This window comes from Bufo gargarizans, chromosome 11, assembly GCF_014858855.1.
Source record: "Bufo gargarizans isolate SCDJY-AF-19 chromosome 11, ASM1485885v1, whole genome shotgun sequence".
Classification (NCBI taxonomy): Eukaryota; Metazoa; Chordata; class Amphibia; order Anura; family Bufonidae; genus Bufo; species Bufo gargarizans.
In genome coordinates, this window is record NC_058090.1 from 83,576,747 (window position 1) to 83,596,681 (window position 19,935).

Here is a 19,935-nt window from a genome sequence, read left to right on the forward strand (position 1 = left end):
TGGCACTATTACTGGGCAACCGCTTTATAGGGGTTGTCCGGGATTTTGATATTGACGGCTTAGATAGGTCATCAATATCAGATCCACAGGAGAATTCCACGGCACACCATATGTATTTCATCAACTAGTGTTTTTTAATTCATAGTGATTTATACATCATTTTTTGTTCCATCCAGAGCAATTATTCGAGCAATACAATTAGTTAAGCAGTACAACCCCAACGTTTCGGTCGGCGTCGACCTTTATCAATGGATCTGTAAAGAATATATAGTAAAATGATAAGTATTATGGACGGAACAGTGATGCAAAGCTAGAGACTATATTCAAACGAAATAATATATGTTACTGTAGGATGGTGTCATCATGTAGTTTAGAAGCATAAATCTGAACCAACACTCAGCATCCGCTCAGTGGTCCATATCTCATATCTTCTCTTGTGTACTTATACCCTGCTAATCTAGCACCCCGATTAGATGTCTACCAATACATTCTCCTATGATACTGAGACTGCAAGCAACATCATAGCTCAGGTCCAGTTAGGAAATGAGTTCCTTCACATTCCAGGGCTCCAGATGGCGAACAAAATGGTCGCCAATGCGACTTAGAATTTACAAATGGCGACAAGACTTTTTAGTCTTGTCGCCATTTGCGACTAGACCCGCCGCCGCAGCTCTGCAGTTGAATACAGTGGCGGGCACAGGAGTTCCCTGCCCCGCCGCCGATGTTCTTCTCAGCAGCGCAGTGGAGAAGGAGTCTCTCCCTCCCCCCTGTGCTGCTGCTGCTGCCGCCTCCGCCAATAAGAAGAGAGATGGGAGGAGGAGGGGAGGGGCTGTGACCACTGCGCCACCAATGAAGAAAACTGACCTGTAATACAAATACAGGAGGCGGGTGCCGGAATCAAATAGCCGGCACCCGACCTCTATGACAGAGAGCTGCGATCAGCGGCAGTTGAGTTAACCCTTCAGATGCGGTACCTGAGGGGTTAACTGCCGCTGATCGCAGCTCCCTGTCACAAAGGCCTCCTGTATTTGTATAAGAAACATTGGTGGCACAGTGCGCCCCCCAACACCCCAGTATAAGAAACATTGGTGGCTCAGTGGGAAGTGCCAATGAGGGTTAAAAAAATAATAAAAAAATTAACTCACCTCCTCCAGTTGATCGCGTAGCTGCCGGTCTCCTGTTCTTTCTTCAGGACCTGTGGTGACGTCACTGAGCTCATCACATGGTCCATTACCATGGTGATGGATCATGTGATGAGCACAGTGATGTCACCACAGGTCCTTTGACAGGTCCTGAAGAAAGAACAGGAGACGATCAATTGGAGGAGGTGAGTTAATTTTATTTTTATTTTTTTTAACCCTCATTGGCACTGCCCACTGCGCCACCAATGTTTATTATATTGAGGGGGGGGGGGGGGGTGCACTGCACCACCAATGTTTATTATACTGGGGGGTTGGGGGGGGTGCACTGCGCCACCAATGTTTATTATATTGGGGGAGCACACTGCACCACCAATGTTTATCATACTGGGGTGTTGGGGGGGCGCACTGCGCCACCAATGTTTATTATATTGACCTTCTCCTATGCATTCTGTATTAAAGAATGCTATTATTTTCTCTTATAACCATGTTATAAGGGAAAATAATACAGTGAATAGACTTTCATCCTAGCAACCATGCGTGAAAATCGCACCGCATCCGCACTTGCTTGCTATTTTCACGCAGCCCCATTAACTTCTATGGGGCCTGCGTTGCGTGAAAAACGCACAACATAGAGCATGCTGCAATTTTCACGCAACGCACAAGTGATGTGTGAAAATCACCGCTCATGTGCACAGCCCCATAGAAGTGAATGGGTCCGGATTTAGTGCGGGTGCATTCCGGTATTTTGAATGCCAGATCTGGCACTAATACATTCCTATGGGGAAAAATGCTGGATCCGGCATTCAGGCAAATCTTCTGTTTTTTCCGCCTGAGATAAAACCGTAGCATGCTGCGGTATTATCTCCGCCCTGAACAGTCAAAATGACTGAACTGAAGACATCCTGATGCATCCTGAACGGATTACTCTCCATTCAGAATGCATGGGGATGAAACTGATCCGTTCTTTTCTGGTATAGAGCCCCTAGGACGGAACTCAGTGCTGGAAAAGAAAAACGCTAGTGTGAAAGTACCCTAAAATATTAAGTTTAAATCCCCCCTTTCCCAATTTTACATATAAAATATATAAACAATAAATAAATAAACATATTACATAGCGCTGTCCAAACTATTCAATTATTAAAAAATATCTCCTATGCGGTGAGCATTCGCCATTTTTTAGTCACCTTGTCACCCCAAAAAATAGGATAGGACTGTTCTATTATGGGCCGATATTGAGTATCGCAATACTTTTTTATGGTGACGAAAGCGAAACTAAATTTTGGTATAGCGTTGTCGCGATACCAAAATTTTGATTTGGTTTCGATTTGGCAACTAAAAATTAGATTTGGCTCCTAAATTTTTCAGTTCAGGAGCCAATGGCTACTAGATAATTTTTTTAGTCTGGAGCACTGCATTCCATCTCAGGAATGGAAAATAAGGGATTATACACGTGATCTCCGGCGTTTGACTTCATTACAGTTACACTGCAGCACACTGACAGAGTACCACAAATCCAGCCGCTTACCACGAGGACTACGTTCTCATCTTCGACCGACCCTGTTTAAGGAAGATAAGGATTTCTGGGATCGTTTTGAGAGTATACTCAATAAATGTTCACTGGACTTAATGCTTCTAACTATTGAAAAAGCATATTCATCAATCAAAGATCTTACTAAGCAGGTGGAAACGACAGAGAATCAATTGAGCACCATACTACCACCGGAAGAGTGGGACACGCTTAAAGATAAGACCACTAAACAGATCTCGGAATACCAGTCACATACAGAATTTACTAAAAGGTCCAAGTTTATAAGGGATGCAAGAGATTATAGACTCAGTCGGGTTTACAGGTGGAGGGATCCGAATTTTCAAGTCTCGTGGAACAATCCTCAGGAGCAAGCTTATCATGGTCTGACGGCGAAAGGTCAGAACATGGAGCACAACTTTTTTTTTTTAGGGAGAGGTCGCACACGCCCCAGATACGGAAGAAACGACCGCGGAGGAGCCACAGGAACAGATCCGGACAACCGCATCACGACCCACTCACAGGTACAGTGGACAAGCTGGTGATAAACATTTCCTCCATTAACCTGTCACCTGCACAAACCACAGTACTACAGAAAGGTTTATCCTTCTGCCCTATGACTCCCCTTGATACATTTTCACTTGAACAGGAATTACAACGATTCTATAGGAACATTCCATTAAAAACACACTTTGGGCAACAAGACAATTTAAACACAACACCTACTAAGTGTATAGCCGATGCTCTATCCCTACAAACCTTGGGCCTCTGTAACAAGAGCCATTTCATGCCCCCCGGGACTAACCATCCAACTGAAACATATCTCCTTCACACGACAATCAATACAACAAATATTGAAGTCCCATACTAAAGGCGAGTTTAAGCACTCACATAATCTGACAGTGGAGGAACAAAGGGCAATTACCGAGTTAAAGTCTCATAAAGGTCTAGTGATTAAACCAGCAGATAAGGGGGGAGCGCTAGTTGTCATGGACAAATCCATGTACATTAATGACATCACTAAACAATTGGGGGATCGTGTCACTTACGAACCTCTCAAAACTGACCCTACGGCCAGTATAGCCAATAAAATTAGGAACATTCTCCAACACTATCGGAAAATCAACATGACTAATGATAATACAGTGTCCATTCTAACCAAACAACACCCCATTATACCAGTATTCTTTTGTCCTTACTCTCTTTGGTTTTGCATGAGAACTATTTTCTTTTTGGGGACGAGTATTATGCCCAGAAACGAGGGACCGCTATGGGCGCCAATGTAGCCCCCCCCATATGCCAACGCCTACATGATTAATTTCGAGGAAGAGTTTGTATACCCACATTCATTATTCCAACAACATGCCATTATCTGGCTACGATTCATAGACAACATTTTCTGCCTCCACATCATTATCCAGTGCACTCCTCTTCCATCAGTATCTAAGTAATATTTATCCAGAACTGGGTTTTACTATACAGACCGACATGAATAGTATCAGCTTCTTGGATACACTAGTACTCAAAAACCAAGATGGACAGTTTGATCTGTACAGTAAACCCACAGACCGAAATAGTCTTTTACATTTTTCTAGCAACCATCCAAAAGCGACAAAACAATCATTACCGCATTCTCAATTCACACGTGTAGATCGTATTGTTTCAGATCCCTCCATGTAAATTAAGAGAATGGACGAGATGGCTTTAAAGTTTAGACAGAGGGGATACCCAGTGCAATCAGTTGAACGTTAAAACACACGGACACAGGCAAGGCAGATAGAGACACAGAAACAGAAAAGAATACCATGCATTCTGACTTACCACCCCCTTGTCCCTAAATTACAACATACCATCAGAAAACAATGGCATATTCTCTCGAGAGCATTTCCTGAAATAGAGGAATTTCAAAACCCACCGCTTACTTGCTATAAACGATCAAAAAATATCAGAGATCAACTTGTTCGTGCAGATATAGGCCCTCTATCCAAAATACCACATCAAAGAATTTTAGGTTCCCCAAGTTAGGAACATTTCCCTGCCTCCATTGCGCACAGTGCTCCAGTGTCATTAAAGGGCTTCTGTCACCCCACTAAACTCAAGGCATTTTCTATATAGTTCTGGCAATGTGCGGATCCGCAAAATGCGGAAAGCACATTGCCGCTGTCCGTGTTTTGCAGATCAGTGGATCCGCAAAACACATACGGACGTCTGAATGGAGCCTTACAGGGGGGTGATCAATGACAGGGGGGTGATCAGGGAGTCTATATGGGGTGATCAGGGTTTAATAAGTGACAGGGGGGGTTGTAGTGTAGTGTGGTCATTGGTGCTACTTATTACAGAGCTGCCTGTGTCCTCTGGTTGTCGATCCAAGCAAAAGGGACCACCAGAGGACCAGGTATATTAGACGCTGTTATCAAAACAGTGTCTAATATACCTGTTAGGGGTTAAAAAAAAAAAATCGCATCTACAGCCTGCCAGCCAACGATCGCCGCGGCAGGCTGTAGATCCACTCACTTACATTCCGGTCCTGTGAACGCACGCGCCTGTGTGCGCGCGTTCACAGGAAGTCTCGCGAGATGACTCATAGATCTCTGCCTGAGACAGCCGCCTCCGGAACGCGATCCTGCGTTAGGCAGTCCGGAGGCGGTTAAGGGTGACACTATTACACATCCTTGGTCAGGTATGAAATACTCTATTAAAGGATACTTTACATGCGATTCCACTTATATAGTCTATCTCATAAAATGCCCTTGCGGATTGATTTACATCGGTGAGACCACTAAACACAAATCTACCATCAGAACAGATCAACTCTTGCTACCTATTCCTGCCCACTTTAAGAGACATAACCATCAGATCTCTTCTTTGAGGTTCCAAGTCCTGGAACAGGTCCCGATCCCTCGGAGGGGAGGCAACCGGACACTATTACTCAAACAACGGGAGTCCTATTGGATACATCGTCTGGATACGCTATCACCCAAAGGACTTAACAGGGAATGCGATTTTTACTATAATCTCTAAGGGTACTTTCACACTTGCGGCAGGACGGATCCGACAGGCTGTTCACCATGTCGGATCCGTCCCGCGGCTATTTTGCCGTGCCGCCGCTCCGTCCCCATTGACTATAATGGGGACGGGGGCGGAGCTCCGGCGCAGCACGGCGAAAGGCCGCCGGACTAAAATTACTGCACGTCAGGCTTTTTAGTCCGGCGGCTTTCGCCGTGCACCGCGGGAGCTCCGCCCCCGTCCCCATTATAGTCAATGGGGACGGAGCGGCGGTCCGGCGAAATAGCCGCAGGACGGATCCGACATGGTGAACAGCCTGTCGGATCCGTCCTGCCGCAAGTGTGAAAGTAGCCTAAAGGGTGTAAGATACAATGAGACTTACTTTATTGTGTTTTCTACAATATTATTTAATGTCACAATGTTTTCATAATGTGTCTGATATATTACCCCTTTCTATTTTCAGATTCGCTAGTCTTGATCTTGGTCCATAATGATCTAGCCATGGGTGAGAACCATACCCCCTCCCCGACCCACTCCCCCCAAGTTCCTATTCTTTCCCCCTCCCCCTACACCCTTTCCCCCCGTCCCCCTCCGCACCTCTTTCCGCCTTCTCCTCCCCTGTCCTTTTGCTCCATGGCTTTTCTTTTTTTTCTTTTCCGCCCTTTTCTATCTCCTCCATAATATAATATAGCAATGTATATAATATTCTCTTTATCCTTCACCGTATATATCCCCTGTAGCTCTATAATATAATTTCTTCCTTTACATCATCATTTTCAACACACCCAGTACTCTTAATACACCTATCACTCGTCCATGCCCCAGTTTCAGACCACTTTTCAACACTGGGTCCCGTCACATCGCTCTGCTATACACATAGTAGCGCCTATAGAGAAGAAGGGCATAGTTTCTGCCCTTCCTTGCCCTCAGATCATGCAACGCGCATGCGCCTGTCCTCTGACAACACCGACGCATGACGTCAGACATCACGTCCTTTAGCAATTCCACATAATGATAATGCGCACGCCGTCTGCTGACGTCAGACGTAGGCGCCACCTCATGAGAGACGCTACATTTCAAACCTGTATATAATGGCCGGATTGGCGTACGGGCGCACACCTCCAGAGCACACCTTGAATATTCAAAGTCACAGGTAAGGCCCCCCTGACACACTCGTGCTTTATTAGTACATCAGCCATACTTCTCTAGGCCTTCATGACTGCAGCTCCCGCATTATGCCTTTGCCTCAGGGACATCATTCACGTTACTTTATACTTTCCTTCCACTGTCTCTTTAACTGTTCTTCTGGGTGCCTTATAAATGTATCCCTGGATCCCTTAGCTTACCTTTTCCATATATTATTCACCGTGTCTATTACCCTCCTTACCTTCCAAAACGATCCCTAACTTCATATATATGCCTCCTATAGCTACTACTAATATTTATTATTCAAATGTAATGATCACTAATTTTTACTTATGCACCAAGGTACCAACAGTATGTCTTATATTTTAATATTGTATATATTTGCTACTTTTCAGTTTTCTTAGTTAGATTTTGCATTTTTTACTCCCCTTATTTTTAGCCTTTCTGCCCTGGACCACTGAGCGGATGCTTAGTGTTGGTTCAGATTTATGCTTCTAAACTACATAATGACACCATCCTACAGTAACATATATTGTTTCGTTTGAATCTAGTCTCTAGCTTTGCATCACTGTTCCGTCCATAATACTTATCATTTTAATATATATTCTTTACAGATCCCTTGATAAAGGTCGACACTGACCGAAACGTTGGAGTTGTACGGCTTAACTAATTGTATTGCTCGAATAATTGCTCTGGATGGAACAAAAAATGATGTATAAATCACTATGAATTAAAAACCACTAATTGATGAAATAGATATGGTGTGCCGTGGATTTCTCCTGTTAATCAATTGACGCCAGTCCTCTACGAGCACCCACCATCTAGGGTGTGCAGATCTCATATCTTCTCTTGTATCAATATCAGATCGGCAGAGGTCCAACTCCTTGCTCCCCGCCAATCAGCTGTTTACATTCTGTGGAGCTCGGTGGGGTCCTTTCTTAATAGAAATGGTATATGTACTGCCTCAATGTTAGGTCTGGTTTGCAGGTTGGCTCTTTATAGCAGTGAAGTCTTGGTGGTCTCATTGGTGCTCTGGGCAGTAAAGGCACCAGTCACAGCACTATACGTCTCATAGTGGCAGGTCCTGGTATTACACCTCATGATGTATACTGATGTATTATATATCAGCCACATTTACCTGTACTATGTTATATATTATATACATCTTTCTGCTCTTCTCATACCTTTATGTGATGCCACTAGAACCCGTAACAGTAACTGCATCTCCCTACCTGGGTTCAGTGCAGCTTCTTATGTATTGGATTACTTATGTTTTTGCGATGGTGGGTCCAGCACCACCCTCCAGCCTAAAATCCAGGCGTGTGCTACCTTTACAACACCATGTAAAAACAAAAAAACATGGACAGTGTTTTTACAATATTTTCTGACTAAAAACTGAAAAATTATTAAAAACGCACCACATTTTCTAACACCGTCCTTGTACAGTGTAATGCATTTCCCATAATGGTGAATGTGACTAAACTACCTGCTCCTATACTTAGAATATTCATGATAAAATAAACCCTAGAAGTAAACAAAATCACTTGGTGTAGTCATTTAATATGAAGGGGTTAACACTCCCCCCACCCACCTGTGATGTATAATACATGTACAGCAATGGCTGCTGGGATTTCTACAACGTTCTCATACAGAAAAGCCATTACCTGACTGTATTCCTCCCCATGACACCCACTGCACTGACTGACCCAGGTATCTTGTATCCTCCTGTTATATCTTCACATTCACATTTCTTCAAGTCTCACTGCACAGTCACCAGCATCTCCTCTTCCCTGACTCCGCCCCGATCCTCTTCCCGCGCTCTCACCTCATTGGCTGTTCGGAACGGACGGCCATTTTCCGCCCCTCTTGTCTGTCAGCCTAGCGCACTCTTCCCTGGCTCCGCCCCGATCGTCTTCCCGCGCTCTCACCTCATTGGCTGCGGAACGGACGGCCATTTTCCGCTCCTCTTGTCTGTCAGCCTAGCGTACTGTTCCCTGGCTCCGCCCCGATCTTCTTCCCGCGCTCTCACCTGGTTGGCTGATCTGTAGCCGTTTGCTGCTTACCTTTAGGCTCCTCGTTTCTGTCACAAGTGCATAGTCTTTACTAGCTCCGCCACTACTTCGTTCCCGCACTATCGTCTAAGAATACGTCCAGTGACAACCAAGGGCCGCTTACATGTCAGAGAAAGACTGGGAGCAAGAGACTGAAAACCTCTCCTCAGAAGTAACCTCCCCGAGGTGTTCTGCAGAGTATTACACCTACTGGAGGAGGGTGGCTGTGAGGAGATTACTGGCTGTGGAGGAAGGACACTGAAAACCTCTCCTCAGTAGTATCCTCCCCGGCAGTGTTCTGCAGAGTATTACACCTACTGGAGGAGGGTGGCTGTGAGGAGATTACTGGCTGTGGAGGAAGGACACTGAAAACCTCTCCTCAGTAGTATCCTCCCCGGCAGTGTTCTGCAGAGTATTACACCTACTGGAGGAGGGTGGCTGTGGAGGAAGGACACTGAAAGCCTCTCCTCAGTAGTATCCTTCCCTATAGTGTTCTGCAGAGTATTACACCTACAGGAGGAGGGTGGCTGTGAGGAGATTACTGGCTGTGGAAGGACACTGAAAGTCTCTCCTCAGTAGTATCCTCCCCAGCAGTGTTCTGCAGAGTATTACACCTACTGGAGGAGGGTGGCTGTGCAGGAAGGAAACTGAAAACCTCTCCTCAGTAGTATCCTTCCCCGAGGTGTTCTGCAGAGTACTACACCTACTGGTCGAGGGTGGCTGTGAGGAGATTACTGGCTGTGGAGGAAGGACACTGAAAACCTCTCCTCAGTAGTATCCTTCCCCGAGGTGTTCTGCAGAGTACTACACCTACTGGTCGAGGGTGGCTGTGAGGAGATTACTGGCTGTGGAGGAAGGACACTGAAAACCTCTCCTCAGTAGTATCCTTCCCCGAGGTGTTCTGCAGAGTACTACACCTACTGGTCGAGGGTGGCTGTGACACACAGGAGAATAGTGAAAACCTCTCCTCAGTAGTATTCCCCCCTCTCCAATGAGACCCTCTCCTTGAATTTGGGGGTATGTCAACTCAGATATTTGAAAGCCTGGTTTCTACCGTTGGAGCAGCTACCAAACTCCTAGACTCCCTGTGTTGGTTCATGTCCTCTATGACCTGATCGTCTGTTTCCCAACATTTTACTAACCATTCATAGACTAACAATAGAGGTCTGGATTGACCACCCGAGAGGTATCTGCATTTTATGACATAGCGGAAATCTCCGTATGGGACAGTGCCATGTTTTCTCATCTCTTAAAGAGGACCTCTCCCCGCTCCTGACATGCCTGAAGGATGGAGCAGAAAGAGGACCTAAAAAAATCCAATCAGAGGGTAATGAGACATAGTCGCCTGCGTCTCTGAGAACTGCACATTCAGCGCATGTCTGAGCTGTAGATATCTGAAAACTGCTCTATGAGGTAGTAGTTGATACCGGGCCAGAAATTGTCAGTATAAAGGTCCCCAAGGGTAGATGAGATTTTCAAAACTATGGGTCCTTTATACTTAGAGGACCTCTCCCGGCTCCTGACATGTTTTAATAGCTCCATGCACCCCCCATGTAATAACAGTTCTGGAGCCTCTACTCTTATGTCTCTATGTTGTGCCGTTCCTTTATTATTTCTACTAGAAGTTATAACTGAATTGCTATTAGCCTTCAGTAAGGGTACAGAGGGGGGTAACCAGTTGGGGTGTGTCTCTGCGCAGTCTGACAACGGCAGCACTGATTGGATAGAGTGAGTCTGCAGGTACACGCCCCCAACTGGTGACCTCCCCTCTGTACCCTTACTGAAGGCTAATAGCATTTCAGTTATAACTTCTAGTAGAAATAATAAAGGAACAGCACAACATAGAGACATAAGAGTAGAGGCTCCAGAACTGTTATTACATGGGGGGTGCATGGAGCTATTAAAACATGTCAGGAGCCGGGAGAGGTCCTCTAAGTATAAAGGACCCATAGTTTTGAAAATCTCATCTACCCTTGGGGACCTTTATACTGACAATTTCTGGCCCGGTATCAACTACTACCTCATAGAGCAGTTTTCAGATATCTACAGCTCAGACATGCGCTGAATGTGCAGTTCTCAGAGACGCAGGCGACTGTCTCATTACCATCTGATTGGATTTTTTTAGGTCCTCTTTCTGCTCCATCCTTCAGGCATGTCAGGAGCGGGGAGAGGTCCTCTTTAAGAGATGAGAAAACATGGCACTGTCCCATACGGAGATTTCCGCTATGTCATAAAATGCAGATACCTCTCGGGTGGTCAATCCAGACCTCTATTGTTAGTCTATGAATGGTTAGTAAAATGTTGGGAAACAGACGATCAGGTCATAGAGGACATGAACCAACACAGGGAGTCTAGGAGTTTGGTAGCTGCTCCAACGGTAGAAACCAGGCTTTCAAATATCTGAGTGGAAAACCCCCTTAGTATATAAGAATAGAGGCTGTCCTTCCGAAGTGCTGTAAGGTATGGGGATCATGGTCTCCTCAGACATTCAGTAGGTTTATAGGAAATGCATATAATTCTTCACATCTGTAAGTCGCACTATGTTTTTTCTAGAAGAGGAAAATTACTTCTCTTAACAATTTTGAGGAGTATGTTTAGTCGAGGAGTAGGAATTTAGTGGTAATTCATATATCATACGTAGGCCCACAACGTTGTAATGTCTTCTGTGCAGAAATAGCAAATGTAGACAATTTTACATTTATCCAACATGTACTAAACATAAGACCAATGCTGGAGTGACGCCATAACACAGCGGGGTACACAGTGCCCACAGCACCTCCTACAAGAGGCTGCTTCCCACACTCCGCTAGCACCACTGCACAGGCGTCCACCATAGTGGTCTCAGAGTGGTGCAGCAAATGGCCGGGCAGCCGTCCAAACTGACAAATCAGTAGCATCCTCACCAATAACGAAGCTCAATATGTAACTCTGCTACATGTCCATTACATATAGCTTTTCTGTATTTATACATAATATGTACAAAGCTTTGCTTCTCACAGACGCATTCTCCCACTTCAATGCACAGAACTCGCTCGTGTTAAACGGCCCTTATCATAGTATACAGATCTGGGCTCCTCTTCATTGCACAGGAATCTCTCCATTAATGTTGCCAAAAAGCATATAGGTGGTTACTAAAGGGTTAATAAGTGAGCTTTTAAGTATGTTTACAGCCTGAGCATCCCACTGGCTTCATCTGTTTTCTTCCTTTAGAGATGACATTTTCTAGATGCAGCTTTTTATGTTGTGCGGTGTCTCCTCTACAGATACGTTGTGTAGTATTGAAAACTGGTAACTGAAGCATTGACCATAAACTCCAGCCTGACGGCTCATCACGAAGATAAAGTCCTTTGATTTGGCTTGTGTCTTCCCAAGACTTCATCCTCTTTCTACGACAATTCAGGCTAGAACAAAAACAGAATTTCACCATTAGTCACTTATATAGTATGACTGAGCCGTATTTCCATCAACCAAGGCGTGGGAGGGGATGCAAATTAAGGCAAAAAGGATCTAATATCAGATTTAATTTAAAAGGGGTTGACCAGCCTAGAAGTCTATGGTCCGGCCATGCCTGTGCTGCTGTTTTATTCTCGCCCGTTTCCAGTTCCTAGAGGACCAGGAATTGGCTTTGTCCTCTACAACAAATCCAAGGTCTCAGCAGTCACATCTGGTTGAACAGCACATCACTCCGGTGATGCATCATTCAAGCAGATGTGACCAGTGAGGCCTGTAATTGGCCACAGTGATTACGGGACCATGCCACATTCTGGTCCGGCTGGGAACAGGGCAGCTGTACAGACATGGCGGACCACAGACATGCAAGTGTTTTTTTGTTTTTTTTTGTAAACATGTAAAATGTAAACCTGTGGATTGTCATTCCTTTATTAATATGAATAGTTGCCACTGTTCTGTTTGGGAACAGTTTCAGTGGATAGATAGGAACTGTATGGATAAGGAAGTCTTCTTGGTGCAGAGCAAAGTGATTAAGGATAGGTTTATTGAAAGGGATTATGAAGCAAATGTTTAGAATCAGTGTACTGAGGAAGCGAAGAGAAGAGCCTACAGTAGAGGGGAGTAAAGAAAATGGTGTTAGTGAGAAAGGGATAAAGATAAAGCAATCGGATGAAAACGTTATGTTGGGTTTTCTTACTCCGACAGATGTACACAGCTAATAAAATAAGATCAGTGATAAATAAAAAATTGGTCGACCCTAAAAGGGAGATTTGACTTTAGGGGATGTTTTTTTTCCAAAGAATCCTCCATTAATTTTCTCTTAAACATAAAGGATAGATAGAATTTAGTAACGAGCTGCCTTAAACTGAATATAAAGAAGAAAGGAAAAGCAGAGTCCAGGGGTTGCCGGTGTACGTCTTTCAGAGATTGTACTGCAACTTTTCCCCGCTCGCGTCAGGTCCAAAAAAGGGGGCGGGCCAGTAGGCCTATCTCATTTATCATTTTCTATGTCTGTTTTAGCTGTTGAAAAGGTCTAAACCCGTTCACACGGGCGAGTATTCCGCGCGGATGCGATGCGCGAGTTGAACGCATTGCACCCGCACTGAATACCGACTCATTCATTTCTATGGGGCTGTGCACATGAGCAGTGATATTCACGCATCACTTGTGCATTGCGTGAAAATCATAGCATGCTCTTTATTATGCATTTTTCACACAATGCAGGCCCCATAGAAGTGAATGGGGTTGCGTGAAAATCGCAAGCATCCGCAAGCAAGTGCGGTGTGATTTTTCACGCACGGTTGCTAGGAGACGATCGGGATGGAGACCCGATCATTATTATTTTCCCTTATAACATGGTTATAAGGGAAAATAATAGCATTCTGAATACAGAATGCATAGTCAAATAGTGCTGGAGGGGTTAATTTTTTTTATTTAACTCACCTTAGTCCACTTGTTCGCGTAGCCCAGCATCTCCTTCTGTCTCCTTTGCTGAACAGGACCTGGGGTGAGCATTAATAACATGAACAGGACCTGTGATGACGTCACTCTGGTCATCACATGTTCCATCACCATGGTAAAAGATCATGTGACGGACCATGTGATGACCGGAGTGACGTCATCACAGGTCCTGTTCATGTAATGAATGCTCACCCCAGGTCCTGTTCAACAAAGGAGACAGAAGAGATGCTGGGCTACACAAACAAGTGGACTAAGGTGAGTTAAATCATTTTTTATTTTATTTTTAACCCCTCCAGTGCTATTTGACTATGCATTCTGTATTCAGAATGCTATTATTTTCCCTTATAACCATGTTATAAGGGAAAATAATACAATCTACAGAACACCAATCCCAGACCCGAACTTCTGTGAAGAAGTTTGGGTACCAAACATGCACAATTTTTCTCACGCAAGTGCGGATGCGGTGCGATTTTCACACACGGTTGCTAGGAGACGATCGGGGTGGGGACCCGATCATTATTATTTTCCCTTATAACATGGTTATAAGGGAAAATAATAGCATTCTGAATACAGAATGCATAGTACAATAGTGTTAGACAAAAGAAGCAATGCAACAGCTCACTGCAAACCAAATAAAGTACAAAATTGCATCATAATATCAAATGCTGAACTAATAAGTTAGAGATACAGTCATGTGAAAAAATTAGGACACCCTTTGAAAGCATGTGGTTTTTTGTAACATTTTTAATAAAAGGTTATTTCATCTCCGTTTCAACAATACAGAGAGATTAAAGTAATCCAACTAAACAAAGAAAACTGAAGAAAAGTCTTTTCAAGATCTTCTGTAAATGTCATTCTACAAAAATGCCTATTCTAACTGAGGAAAAAGATAGGACACCCTTGCCCCTAATAGCGAGTGTTCCCTCCTTTGGCTGAAATAACTGCAGTGAGACGGTTCTTGTAGCCATCTACCAGTCTTCGACATCGGTCTGAGGAAATTTTACCCCACTCCTCAATGCAGAACTTTTTCAGCTGTGAGATGTTTGAGGGGTTTCTTGCACGTACAGCCCTTTTCAAGTCACCCCACAGCATCTCAATGGGATTCAAATCTGGACTTTGACTTGGCCATTCCAGGACTCTCCATTTCTTCTTTTTCAGCCAATCTTTGGTTGATTTACTAGTATGTTTTGGGTCATTGTCATGTTGCATGGTCCAGTTCCGCTTCAGCTTTAATTTTCTAACTGATGGTCTCACATGTTCTTCAAGCACCTTCTGATACACAGTAGAATTCATCGTGGATTCTATGATGGTGAGCTGACCAGGTCCTGCTGCAGCAAAGCAGCCCCAAACCATGACACTTCCACCTCCATGCTTCACAGTTGGTATGAGGTTCTTTTCTTGGAATGCTGTGTTTGGTTTACGCCAAACATGTCCTCTGCTGTTGTGTCCAAATAATTCAATTTTGGACTCATCTGTCCAAAGAACATTATTCCAGAAGTCCTGGTCTTTGTCAACTTTATCTCTGGCAAATGTCAGTCTGGCCTCGATGTTTCTCTTGGAAAACTTGTACAGTCTCTTTCTGATTGTAGAGGCATGTACTTCTACATCAACAGTAGCCAGAGCCTGCTGTAGTTCTCGAGATGACACTTTAGGGTTTTTGGAGACCTCTTTTAGCATCTTGCGGTCTGCTCTTGGGGTGAACTTGCTGGGGCGACCAGTCCTGGGCATGTTGGCAGTTGTTTTGAAAGCCCTCCACTTGTAGACTATCTTCCGGACAGTGGAATGGCTGATTTCAAAATCTTTTGAGATCTTTTTAAATCCCTTCCCAGACTCATAGGCTGCTACAATCTTTTTTCTGAAGTCCTCTGACAGCTCTTTTGCTCTCACCATGGTGCTCACTCTCACTTCAACAGTCAGGAGCACACCAAACTAAATGTCTGAGGTTTAAATAGGGCAAGCCTCATTCAACATGCAGAGTAACGATCTACTAATTATGTGCACCTGGTGTGATATACCTGTGTGAGATCTGAGCCAATTTAAGAGGGAATACATGTGAGGGTGTCCTATCTTTTTCCTCAGTTAGAATAGGCATTTTTGTAGAATGACATTTACAGAAGATCTTGAAAAGACTTTTCTTCAGTTTTCTTTGTTTAGTTGGATTACTTTAATCTCTCTGTATTGTTGAAACGGAGATGAAATAACCTTTTATTAAAAATGTTACAAAAAACCACATGCTTTCAAAGGGTGTCCTAATTTTTTCACATGACTGTACTTGGCAAATCATTTTGTACAAAATTATTTGAGCTCGTCTGCCGAACGTCAAGGCAATCTCTAGTTAGACGGGTTCCTAACACTAAATATACCTGTTATGTGCCATAGCGGCTATCATATAATTCAGAAAGTGCAGGTTCCACTTACATGCTGGATAGTACAATAGGGCTGGAGGGGTTAAAAATATATATATAAATTTAACTCACCTTAATCCACTTGATCGCACAGCCGGCATCTCTGTCTTCATCTGTGAGGTAAAGGACCTTTGATGACGTCACTACGCTCATCACATGGTCCGTCACAAGATTTATCACCATGGTAAAAGATCATATGATGGATCATGTGATGAACGCAGTGACGTCATCAAAGGTCCCATTCCTCAAAAAATAAGACAGAAGAGATGCCGGCTGCGCGATCAAGTAAGTGTATTAAGGTGAGTTAAATTTTTTATTTTTATTTTTTAACCCCTCCAGCCCTATTGTACTAAGCATTCTGTATTCAGAATGCTATTATTTTCCCTTATAACCATGTTATAAGGGGAAATAATACAATCTACACAACCTTGAACCCAAACCTGAACTTCTGTGAAGAACGAGAGCGTCAGCGCCGTACGCCCTCGGGTCCGACTGGACACGGACGGTATGGCCCCGAAGCAGGGGAGTCCAGTGCCGGAGCGATAGGAGAATTGCCCTCAGTTCCAGGATGTTTATCGGCAGCTTGGACTCCGATGGAGACCAAGTGCCCTGGACGGACCGGGGAGGAAACCCCCCTCCCCCAACCCTGCAGACTGGCGTCGGTGGTGACCACCAACCAGGTCATCGGCAGAAAGGATTTTCCTTGGAGGGAGGTCCGAACCTGGGGAGGTAGGGGGATGGGTCCAGACTCTCCGGGGACTTGTCCCAGGCAGACAGAATCGCCGTCTGGAAAATGCGGGAGTGATATTGCGCGAATGGAATTGCTTCGAAGCAGGACACCATCTGTCCCAATACCCGCATGCTGGACCGGAAGGACAGCGGTGGAGAAGGAGGGTCGCGAACCGAACGGTGAAGGGTCAGATGCTTTTCCGGTAGGAGACGAACCTCCGCCGCTTCTTTATCCAGCAGCATCCCCAGGAAGACGAGTTGTCTGGAGGGGATAAACGAAGACTTGGGAAGGTTGATAATCCAACCGAACAGCTCCAGGGTTTGCAGCGTGAGGTCCACGCTGGTGGACGTCTGGAAAAAGGAGGGCGCCTTGATGAGCAGGTCGTCTAAGTAGGGAAGCAAAAAAACACCCCTGGAGCGGAGCAAGGCCAGGACAGGGGATAGGATCTTGGTGAACACCCGAGGAGCCGTCGCCAGGCCGAAGGGGAGGTCGACAAATTGATAGGAAACGCTGGTGACACCGGGCGATCGGAACGTGGAGGTAAGCATCCTGGATGTCAATAGACTCCATCTTGAACCGGCGAAGACGGAGAAACCGGTTTAACCGTTTAAATAAATACATTTCCCTGCCTGAACAACGAGCTGGGCTAAAGAACGGAGGTCCTGAATGGAGACGTCCGAATCAAGTTCCTGGTCCAGTTGGGAAGCCCGTTCCGAGACCGCCTTCCCGGCCCAGGCGGAAGCAAAGACCGGTCTGACGGCTGAAACGGAGGCGGCAAATATGGCTTTTGTAAGGGATTCCATGCGACGGTCTTCAGCAGACCGAAGAGAGGAGCCGTCTGCCACAGGAATGGCTGTGCTTTTAGACAGGCGGGGCACGGGAGGGTCGACCTTAGGTGGAGACGCCCAAGTGGAGATGCAATCCGCTGGGAAGGGATAACAGATATCCAACTTCTTAGGGGGAGTAAAACGGGCATCAGGGCAAGTCCAAGCCTTAGAGACCACCAACGAGAAGTCGGCGCGGAGGGGGAAAACCGTGGACACCTGTTTGGGGTGGAAAAAGGACACACCGGCCTTGTCAGTGCTGGGAGGGTCGTCGTGAATTTTAAAGGTGTCACGAATATTGGTAATGAGATGACCCACAGCAGAGGCTAGCTTGGACGGTAATGCCGAGTCCATGTCCCAATCCGAATCCACCAATTCTCCCTCAGAGGGCATGTCCTGTGAGGAGGAGAGGCCCGACTGAGACCGCACCCTCGGAGGAGACAGGGACGCATACGAGGAATGCGCACACTCCGCCCTGGAGCACTTTTGGAGGTGCCGGGCCCTGGAGGCATCACTGGGAGTGAGGGACCCAGACGGGTCGGTAGAAGTAGCGTACCCGGAGGGTACGACAGGGGGTGTAGCAGGCTGCAGAGCAATGCGGGTCTGATTGCCCCCGCGGAAAGGGTGCTTGACAGGCGGTGCAGGCGTGATACCAGGGCCTAGAGGCCCCTGAGGGGTCAGACATGTTGGCAGAAAAAAAGGGGGGAGGGCTGTCCAGGCTAGGGGCTGCTGGTGCTAGGAAGGGGTTACCAGTCCTACAAGACCGAAGACCTCAGGGCAGTGCGTCAGCAGAAGGAGCAGGAATCAGTGGCAGGAGAGATCCAACAATGTCACGGCAGCAGAGGTGGCCAGATTCTTGAGGTTAATTGGAAGGCGGGAATGAGAGGGAAGCAAAGCCCCACCCCCCGCCGATGCTCCGTTCGCGCACGCGATTCAAATATAGAGAAGGGAAGAAGGAGGGAGGGGTGGTCTGCGGCGCTAACTGAGAGACCGCGACTCCATATGGCGCAGTTGAATGCCGAGTTTCCCTCCATTAGTATACAGCCGCCGCAGTAAGGGAGAGCCTGTCCACCCCCGCAGATAGAGCGATCGCCGCGATTCCCTGTGTGCGGACGTCGCAATGCCAACCGGCAGTGATAGTGTGCCAGCTGCTTGCTGCTGCAGCAGGCCTTGCCTGCCTGCGATCGTAGCCTGGATGCCCCTGCTGCGGCTGAAGAAAGGCACTTAGCCTGTAGTAGGGGGCGTCTGATCAGGGTCCACTCTTGCGGTGAATAGGAGCCTAAGTGACTGCCACAGCATACTAGATAGGTGAGGAGGCCCTGGGGGGTGAGCAGAGAGCCGAAGGGAGAGCGGGGGGCTGGAACAGCCACTCTCACCATCCTGAAGTCTTCACCCTCTGTCCATTCCAGCAGGGTCGCCCCTTCAGCTACTGGCACCGCAGTGGCAGGAAGCTGGAGAGGGGCTTGACGTGTGGGCGACCCTTACGCTGGCGAGATGCAGGGGAGCTGGGCTGCCCTGGTCCTCCTTGTTTTCTGTGGGGGAGGCAGCAGTGCGGATGACCGGCACTGGCGCAGCTCGACCCCAGGAGAAACAGAGAGGTCCAGGCGTCTCTGTTGTCCCTGTCAATAGTAAAATTTAAAATAACATCTAAAAAAATAAAAGGGAGTGTCTTGCCTCCTTGGACACTAAGCAAAAAACTGGTAGTCTCTCTCTCCAGGCTGAGGGTATAGCTGCTGGAGGAGGGGCTTAACAGTTTTCACTTAGTGTCACGCCTCCTAGGGAGTTGAGCTATACCCAAGGTCTTCTGTGTCCCCCAAGGAAATGGGCGAGAAACAATGTTTTGTGTTTCCTCCACTGCTCCGTAGCCTGAATGTAGGCGAACACTGTTCTTCTTACGTCCAAGTTGTAAATTTCCTTCTCTGTATCATTTTTTGGACATTTACCGAATGATTGAACAATAATATCCTGCGACCTATAGAATGATGATGCTACTTTAGGAAGAAAAGATGGGTGAAGTTTGAACATTATGTTGTCAGCAACCTGTCTGAAGCTTGCAAAAATTGTGATATTAAACTCTAGACAGTTTGACATCATAGAAAGCACTAAGGGCTGCTGTTGTCAGCAAAAATAGCTGGTATATTGCGTTTGTCATAATCCGATCTCCTGGCCTGATTCCAGCTTGCAAACGTTCTCCA

The 19,935-nt window shown here is 46.0% G+C and overlaps 1 protein-coding gene across 1 annotated transcript in view; it reads right to left on the reverse strand.

Moving 5' to 3' along the window:
• Positions 1 to 12,024: 12,024 nt before the first annotated feature.
• The window catches only part of LOC122921381 (NACHT, LRR and PYD domains-containing protein 3-like), a 64,832-nt gene continuing 56,921 nt past the window's right edge, over positions 12,025 to 19,935 (reverse strand). Inside the window, exons 12-15 of the mRNA XM_044271358.1 lie at positions 19,637 to 19,784; positions 17,536 to 18,409; positions 16,908 to 17,301; positions 12,025 to 12,271 (exon numbers count right to left, since the gene is read on the reverse strand). Of these exons, the coding sequence (XP_044127293.1) occupies positions 12,025 to 12,271; positions 16,908 to 17,301; positions 17,536 to 18,409; positions 19,637 to 19,784 (1,663 nt within the window). The remainder of the gene's footprint in view (positions 12,272 to 16,907; positions 17,302 to 17,535; positions 18,410 to 19,636; positions 19,785 to 19,935) is intronic.